The sequence below is a fragment of the Orycteropus afer genome, unplaced genomic scaffold, assembly GCF_000298275.1.
Source record: "Orycteropus afer afer isolate SDZICR_OR568_19922 unplaced genomic scaffold, OryAfe1.0 scaffold00385, whole genome shotgun sequence".
Classification (NCBI taxonomy): Eukaryota; Metazoa; Chordata; class Mammalia; order Tubulidentata; family Orycteropodidae; genus Orycteropus; species Orycteropus afer.
In genome coordinates, this window is record NW_006921972.1 from 172724 (window position 1) to 182000 (window position 9277).

A 9277-nucleotide genomic window follows, 5' to 3' on the forward strand; every position below is an offset into this window, starting at 1 on the left:
GGGCAGCATCTGTCCCAAAACAAAGGTCAGAGGCGAAAAATGAGAATGGGGAACCCAGGGAGGAAGTAGGGACAGTGCTGTTACATTGGGATTGCAACAAAACACGAAACAAAGCGTATACAAATTACTGAATGGGAAACAAATTCGCTCAGCAAACTTCCACCCAAACCACAATAAAAAGCATGTCGGAGTAGGACTGCTCAATCCAGTTTTCAAGGCTGTGACCTTTCAGTCGCCAGGCCCATTTCACAGGGCATCTCGGGTGGGTTTGAACCTCCAACCCAGATAAAATAACAGCTGACACGGACACTGAATCTTACAGTGTCTCGGACCTTTTAATAAGGGCTTTAAAAATGAGTAACTCTCAACTCCCTGTACAGTCAGACTGCTACTGTTCTATTTCACTGATGAGTACAAGCCCACTGGGTGGGAAATCTGTCACAGTGACAGCCAAAGCCAGGACGTCAACCCGCAAACACAAGCCCGGGGATGGACAATGTGAGGTCCTGTCCAAAGGGAGGGAGCCCAGCCTGGTGCAGCTTGTGTTCCTCAGACCCCAGTCAATCCACCACAACAGGGCCCACCAGGTGTGGAATCTTTGAAGAGCCCCCACTTGCCTATGCTCCCCGTCAGGCTGGAGACGAGGAGGAATGGGGGTACAGCAGCTCCATCAGCTCAACTGATCATCTGTGGGGGAGGTCTGCTTATGGGTCAGTCTGTAGAGGCGTCTGCTCCTCAGACATATGACCTGGTGGGGGGGTATCTGCTCCTCAGATGACCTAGGGGGGTGCTCCTCGACTGATCATCTGTGAGGGAGGTCTGCTTATGGGTCAGACTGTGGGGGCATCTGCTCCTCAGACATATGACCTGCGGCAGGGATGTGTCTGCACCTCAGATGACCTGGGGGGTTATGTGTCCTCAACTGATCATCTGTGGGGAAGGTCTGCTGCTCAGATGACCTGGGGGGAGGGCAGTATCTGCTCTTCAGACAACCTGAGGTGGGTGTCTGTTTCTCAGACAATGACCCGAGCTGTGTGTGTGTATGTGTTTGTGATGGGGGGCGATTCTGCTCCTCACAGAAGACCTGCCTGAGAGGGTGGGGGGCGGGAATCTGCTTCCTGATGACTTATGGAGGGATCTGCTCCTGGGACAGATGACTAGGTGGCACCATGGCCCTATGGCCCACTCTGCGAGGGTCCAGGTAAGTGTCCTTTATGAGATTTTTATGTTTGAGAGAGTATTTGTAATGAGATGGTTGTTCCTGAAAAATTTTGTTTCGGTTGAGACTGAGTGTTGGAGAAGCAACAATGTGAGTCTTTATTCCTGAGAAGATGGGGTTTATTCTGAGGAGGTGAACACAATGACAAGCCTCACCCCTGCGCCACCCCTGTGCAGCACTTGACCTGAACCACCGTTTGCTTACAGGTCACATGCCACAAGCATAGTGCATGCACGGACCCCAGGGGCTGACACGGGACCTCACTCACTCTCCGGAGCCCTGCCTGTGGATGCCTGTCTCCACCTCCAGGCCTCCACACTCCGGGGCACCCTCCTCAAGCCATGTGTGGTCCTCATCGTCCACACTATCCTCGCTCTCCTGGTCCAACAGGAAGCTCTTGGGGGAGACATCATGGATGGGGGGCTTTGCTTGCTTCTTTTTCCTCTTCATCTGCCTCGCCAGCTCAGCCAGCTGCTCCTGTACTCCAGGCTGCCCCGGGCTCATGCTTGCCAACCCCTTCTCCCTCTTCCTCTTGTATTCCATGATTTGTTTGTTGAGCGCCTCATGGTCAATCCCACACAGACGTGGGAACATATGAGGCTGGTCCAGGAGCTCCCTGTGGGGAGAGAGGAACCTTCACACACCACACAAAAACCCCTACTTCTGTACCATGTCCCCAGAAAAGCCTACTCGGGGTAACTGTGGAGAACAGGAAGGAAGGAGAAAGGAGGCTGTTCCCACTTTGGGTTACTCTGAGTAATGCTGTCGTGGACATCTCCACACCCGTGTGCACATGTGCTTCCAAGTCTCTTGGGTACATGCAGTGAGGAGTGGACCTGCTGGGTCATGTGGAAACACTGTGTCTAACTTTCTGAGGAACTGCAGCCTGTTTCCCACCAGGTTGCACCATTTTATGCTGCCAACAGCACAAATGAGAGTAGGAAACTGCCTTTGGTCTATCTGCACTTGCCCTGGAGCCAGCACTTGGGATGCTGTGAGCTGATGTATTTACAGGGACTCGGGAAGGCCAGCAGTGAGCGGCACAGCCAGTGAGCCCGGGTGGTCTGAATGCAGGTTAACCTACCTGTACCCCTCCTTCCAGGAGCCCTTACTTGGGTCTGTGCTCTCCAAAGTGATGTTTAATACAGAGCTACTTACAATTCAAGAACCCCAGTATAACCCAGACATCAAACTCCAAGAACAGTTCAGTAGATCAGGGCAGAGCTACCCTACATCACAACAAGTAAGATGATGTTCACAAAGAAAACTGAAGATTATGCAGTGCACCTACTCTGTCATTTAAATAAAATCCAACAGACAGACCAGAGGAAGTGCAGGGAGTTGTAACAATGGCACATCTGGGGGTAGGCTGCATCTTCGTTCGTGTCTTAGATTTCATAATTTTCAGTAACCACACATGCTTTTATTGTAACAAAGATACTAATGTGGGCCACAGACTAAAATGAACACACTTTCTGGTATTCCCTGCCTAATGCGGTTTTTGGGTTGTGTCTCTCAATGTACAAACAAAACCAATGAAACACTGGAAATACGCTTTTAAGAGAAAAGTGAAGCATAAGGCGACTCACTTGGCATCATTTGGTACCAAGTCTTCTTTTCCATCGGAGGGCCCAAAGTCGGCAACTGCCAGCAACCGATCAACCTGGAAAGGATGTTGAGGCTGAAATGGGAGCCAGATTTCTCCACCTTGTCACATAGAGCTGGGATCCAGGTTGATTGTCCTCTAGAATTGGCTCACAGCCTGTGCCTTCAAACATCTTCCTGCTATTTGGGTGTACACATTCTCTGATGATAAACTGACACTTGCTAAAAGCTGCACTTAAAACTTGTAAATGCAGCCAACATTATGAAGAAAGCAGCTGAATGTTAGCATTTGCTGACTAGGTCTCTGGCTACATAGTAAGCTATACATGTGAGGGGTGAGATCCATGAGACCTGGCAAAGCAGCACTGGGGAAAAGTTGGCAGAAAATTCCCAGCGTCAGGAGATGTGACGCCACCTACATAGGAGGGCTGAACCAGCCCCAGGTGTAGGCTACTCCAGAAGCATCCTAACAAAGCCAAGACTCAGGAGGATCAAGCTTTCTGTAGGTCACTTAATAGCTTACCAAAGCAAAGCTCAGCTCTCTCTGAAGGAAGACCACAAAACACAGCCCCTCAATGATGCAACTGTACAGTGCATCCAATAAAGGACAAACATGAAAAGCTGGGGGACAGGAGAAAAACCAGTCAACAGAAACAAACTCAGACTGAATGGTAAAAGCAAACAAAGATAAAATGGACTCCTCCAAAACTAAAAATGTGGAGAAGGTATTTGCAGTGCACGTACCTAACTTGTAACTGGAACATACAGTGAACCTTTACAACTCAGTAATAAGCACACAAACTTAGTAAAATCTTAATAAAAAGCAGGCAAAGGACTAGAACAGACAATTCACAAAAGAGGGTCTAGCCAACAAGAACATGAAGAGGTATCACTAGTCACAGGGAAATGCAAATTTAAGCCAGGAGAATGGCACTTGCAGGTTTCCAACATCAGTTACTGCTGGGAATGTGAAATGATGAAACCACTATGTACAGGGCTTGGAAGTTTCTTAAGAGGTGAACACATGTTTGTGATTCCTAGGTACCAGCTTAGAAGAAATGAAAACACACAACACGTACTACAGATAAAAGGATAACTAAGCAACAGTCACCCTCAGGATGATCTGCCCAAATCGACGACTTCCCACTCTCTGGTTGAGATTTGATTTCCTTCTTTTAATCAGTGAGACAGCAATTTCAGGACAGTAGAACAAAAACCAGCCAAAGGGACTTGACCTTCCCTCTTCTTTCTCTCTGCCTCCAATCAACAGTCAAACCTTGAGGTACACAAGGGGAAGTTGCAGAGCAAGAATCAAGCACCCCACCTGCCTCAGCTGGGTAGAGATCAGGCAGACTGAAAGTGATACAACTCCCTCCTGTCATCCGGGAACCAAAGAGTCCAACAAAAACATCCCACAGCACAAGGTCTGCACAAGGACCTCCTACACAAAGCCTGTAAGCACCGCATCTGCGTCCTAGAAAGGCACTCCGAGCCTTGTACAGCCTGGCCAAGTACCGTCCTCCTTGTGTGAGAGGAGGGGAGAAGACAAGACAGCATGCGGTCAGGGGCTCCAGCGGCTTCCCTCCCCCACCTGACGATTTCCATTAGTGCAGAGGTCAATTCTTTGCTAAGTATCCACAGAGCACTTGTCCATGACCTAAATTCCACCTGATTCTTGAAAGCAGGAACTCAGCTCGCCCTTGTTCTTTTCCTAGCTAGAGCAATCCCTTACTGTCCAGGCTACTCACACGTTTTCAATGTTACTTTTATAATGAGTAACAAAAGCAAAAATGTCAAATTAGACTTTTTCTCCCTCTGGATCCAAATACCACCTACCCCTAAAGTTAGGACCAAGTACCTAACTATGACAGTGTAAATGTGATTTACTGGTTTTTGGTCACTAGTTTTTTAAGCTTTGTTACTGGCTGCCATGAAGCCGGCTCTGACTCACAGTGACCTCAGGTAAGAGACTGGACCACTGTGATCCATCAGGCTTACCCTGGCTGATCTGTGCAATGAGGCTTTTCTTCCTAGTCTTGTCTGAAAACTATGCTGCAACCTGTTTAGCACTGCAGCCACACACTAGCCTCCACTGACAGACAGGTGGTGGCTGCATATGAGGTCCACTGGCTAGGACTCGAACTTGGGTCTCCTGAACGTAAGGTGAGAATGCTATCCCACTCATCACTGCCCCCCCTTTAAAGTGGTGTTGTTATTGTCACAGGCTGTCCTGTTGCCTCTGACTCAAAGCGAGTTACACACAACAGAACGGAATGTTGTCTGGTCCTGTGTCATCCTCACAATCGCTGCTATGTTTGAGCCCATGGTGGTAGCCGTTGGGTCAAGGCATCTCACTGAGGGACTCCTTTTTTGTTTTCAAAGTGTAACATACCTTAAAAACTACCAGATAACTACCTCCCAGATCAAAACAGTATACACATTCAGATGTTTAATTTTTACAATTAACCTACATCTAAACCAAGGAAAGAATTACAGCTGTGGAGTCAAAGACTGTGTAAGCCTCAACCTTGTAAAGTAAGTGCGTACTGCTAACAGCCTACGGCAGGCAGTGACGGTGGAGGCAGGAAGGAGGGAGCTCAGTCATCTCATGCTTATAAACCAAGAAACAGACACTGTGTTAGTCAGAGCTCCAGGAGATATATAAAACGTAAGACCCAGGAAAGTGCTCACCTTTAGAGACTGGGAATAAGCAGTGAGCACAGGAGAATCCCCCTCAGTGTTTTGTGAAGCTGTGTACAACTGAAGGTGTCGGTTCTCTGCATAGTAACATTTAGACCACCAACAGGCCATCACCTGGAAGCCTCACCTCAGCCAGAGCTTCATTCCCTCTGTCCTGAACAAACACAATGGGCGGCACATTGCACAGGGTCTGCTGGGCCATCAGAAGGTGCCTGAGGAGAGAGCACATTCACTCAGATACAGTATGGCACCCAGCGGAGTGAGGGAACAGTGCTAAAAATAAAAGTATGTCACGCCTTCACCAGGAACCGAGGCTGGCAGAACAATTACTCCAAGGTGAAAACGTCTGTCCGGAAAATCCCTCACGAGCCAGCTGTCCCACAGTGCAAATGTCAGCATGTGGAGAAAGGCAGATAAAGTCCTGGGATTGGGATGAGGATAGTTTCAACCTCACAAGCCCCTCAATAGGATCACAGGGAAGCCCAAGGGTCCCCAGATTATGGCTGCTAGAAAATGTAAATTAAATTACGCTCTGAAATTCCAGAAAAGTCCCCAAACTTTTCCTTAACAGGAAAAGCAATGAGAAATTAAGGACAACCACCTGCAAGTGCAACATGGCTGGGAAGCTGCCAGGGCAGGTGAGTAGCGTGAACATCAGGGAAGCTGAACACTCTCACCTCATGTGGGCGGCACTCTTCTGTAGGACGGCTTTGGTGTGCCTGTTCTGGTCAGCAGACAGAGACGTCCTCCAGTACACGCGGCAGGCTGAGAAATCTGAAGTCAGAGACACCTAGTCCCACCCACCCCACTGCAGTGACTATCATGTCCACACGTTTTCCAGACAGACAATTACCAGCAGGCAGAGAGCAGCCCCTTCCTTGGCTTTAGGTACACCCACCACTCCTGGAGCCAGCGGCCACTATGGACACCAGAACCTCACCTCCCTTCTTCCCAGGTCCTGCCAGCCACCTGGTTAAGCCCAGCTCCAAGCCCCAGGACACTTGGCTGAGAGAGCCTTTTGCCAAAGATGCTCATCAAAAATGCCTGGTCGGCCATTCATTGTCCCTACATGACACAAGATAGATGGATGTAACTCCTCCTCTTATCCGATGTCCCATGCCACACACTCAGTGACAATGCTACCTGGTCTGTGTGTGGCGGTAACTACCTCTTTGATGTCATGTGTCACACTCACTGTCTGGTCGATGTGCAGTGCATTATCTGCTTCAGCACCCCCGAACACCTGGCACCTCCACCTGCTTCACAACTTAAGCAGCCAGACTTCCTATCACTGTTGCGCCCAAAGCAAAAGGCCTTGAGAATGACATGGTATCTCTTATAAAATGTGAGTGCCAGTGTTTCAATCCCAGTACAACTCTCAAGTCTCTACCCCTTGGCCTACCTTGGAGAGTTCCACATTCAGGTCGCAGACCTCCTGGCTTACTTCAGAGGAGCACAGCAAATCTGTCAGCGCTTTGTAGAGAAGGCCATTTAAGGCCCGTAGGCGTACATGGTCTTCCTTCTTGGTTTTCCCTGAGGTATTCTTCATGAGGAACTCCAACTTAGACGGTCTGTAAGTCTGTAATTAAGCAAAAGAACAACATGTTTGGTGCTTCTGTTCTATCTCCTAGTTAACTACATAAAGCCTGGGGTCTTAACAGCTTGCAGGCATCATCCAAGGCACAATTGGTGTCTAGTCACTTGGTGCAACAGAGGAAGGAAAATCAGGAGTAGGAGGAGGATCTGAAATCGGTGGCTAACTGCTTCCATGAATAATGGCCTCCTTTGTCATGACGCCAGAAGAACTGGATAGTGCCTGCGGTGTACTGAATCACCTGGTATGGCTTTTCTAGCCATTGGTCTTTGTAAACTCCCTGGTGAAATTTGCTGTGAGTGACTGAGGAGCGCCTGATTGTTAAAGTTATCCACCTGAGGTATTTCTGTTGCGGGGGCACAAAGAAATGTCCTGGGAAGTTTGCGCTCTCTCTCAGGTGCTTAGAATTCTGATGTTATGATTGGTTAGTTTAGCCACTCTGCCAGGCTCCAAAGGAGGCCTCCTAGAGGCAGAAGGAGTCTCTCTGACTGCTGGCTGAGAAAGACATGCTGCTGAGAGACACATGCTGCTGAGAAAGAGACACCGAGAGACATGCATTGCTGAGAGAGACACTAAGGGACAGGCACTGCTGGGAGAGACTGAGAGAGACTGTTGGCTGAGAGACAGCGGGCTGAGAGAACCTGAGCGTTGTTCCTGAACTTGAATTGTAGCCTAGTGCTTCCCTAATAAACCCCGTAATCTGTGACTTCTGTGTGGCCACTGCAGAGAATTATTGAACACAGCAGAGAGGTGGTGGGTGCTGCAGGAGGAATGGTTGGTGAAAGGGCTGGAGGGACGCAGCATGTCTGGCCTCACAGGGATAGGCCTTGGGCTACTGATGGTGATTCTGTCTTCCTCTTGTGCGGTTAGAGGAGGTCAGCAGATGTGGCCTCCTTGCCTCTTTGGCGGTGCCCAACTACCATTACTGAACATTTTGATCAAAGATTCCATAGACGAATCCTGACCCAAAGGAGGAAAATATAGTACAGAATTTCAACAGAGGAAGGAAAATCAGGAATAGGAAGAGGATCTGAAATCTGTAGCTAATTGCCTCCATGAACAATGGCCTCCTTTGTCATAAGACCAGAAGAACTGCATGGTGTCCAACTACTATTCTGAACATTTTGATCAAAGATTCCACAGATAAACCCAGATCCAAAGGGGGAAATTGCAGAACAGAATTTCAATTCTCACAGAACTCTAGACTTTCTAGAGCCATGGAAGGTGGACGAACCCCTGAAACTACTGCCCTGAGATTTAAACCTTAAACCAAAAATATTCCCTGAAGTCATCTTAAAACCAAATAGTTCAGCTAAACTAGTGAAAAAAGGTCTGCCTTAAGTATTATGCTCTTTTAGGAACTAGCTCTATGGGATCAAACTGACAACAGCAACTCACAATGTTAAATAGGAACCTTGGAGAGAGCGAGTTTATGTTAATGAGAGTAACAACTCAAAAAAGAAGTGAAAGAATGGCTATGCAACTACATGGTCACAGCATATAACTGATGTCACTCAATTGTACCCAGAGAAACTGCTGAATGGGTATATGTTTAGCTGTGTATATTCTTAACAACAAAATACAATTTAGAATAAAAAAGAACACAAGAAGGCAACACAAAAATCGTACACTAAACCTCTACTTATTTACAAAAAAAAGAAGGCTTGAGAAGGACTTGAACAACTGGATAAATGTAACGAGCAAAAACTACTCTCAGACATCTTAGTTTCATTAAGAACAAGTCTATTTTACAGACAAGGATCCTTCTAGATGGTGTCTAGCATCCCTCCAAGTTTAAAACTCATGCCATACTGCAAATTTAAGGTTTTTTTTATATTGAGATATAAACCACATGCCAAAAATAACTCATCTTTTTAAAAGTATACAGTTCAGTGGTTTTTAGTATACAAGTGTATTTATTTAAATACTAGTAACTGCAAAAATTCTAACAATGTCCATTTATCGTATAAAATTATACAGTAGTTACGTATGTATGTTAACTAAACACTGAATGCATATTGACCATTAGAATTTGATACTAGATATATTCTGGAAAACTTTAGTGTCAGTAAATTTTAGTTAAGTCAAAATTCCATGTTACCAATGGCAACCAGTCCCATCCATACCAATATTTTACTCTTCTAAATATAAAAATGGAA

General features: G+C 47.0%; 1 protein-coding gene across 1 annotated transcript in view; it reads right to left on the bottom strand.

Annotated features, from left to right (window-relative positions):
- Positions 1-1483: 1483 nt before the first annotated feature.
- RBFA (ribosome binding factor A) overlaps positions 1484-9277 on the bottom strand; it is a 15063-nt gene continuing 7269 nt past the window's right edge. Inside the window, 5 exon segments of the mRNA XM_042782601.1 lie at positions 1484-1835; positions 2809-2882; positions 5652-5736; positions 6202-6314; positions 6927-7136. Of these exon segments, the coding sequence (XP_042638535.1) occupies positions 1484-1835; positions 2809-2882; positions 5652-5736; positions 6202-6314; positions 6927-7136 (834 nt within the window).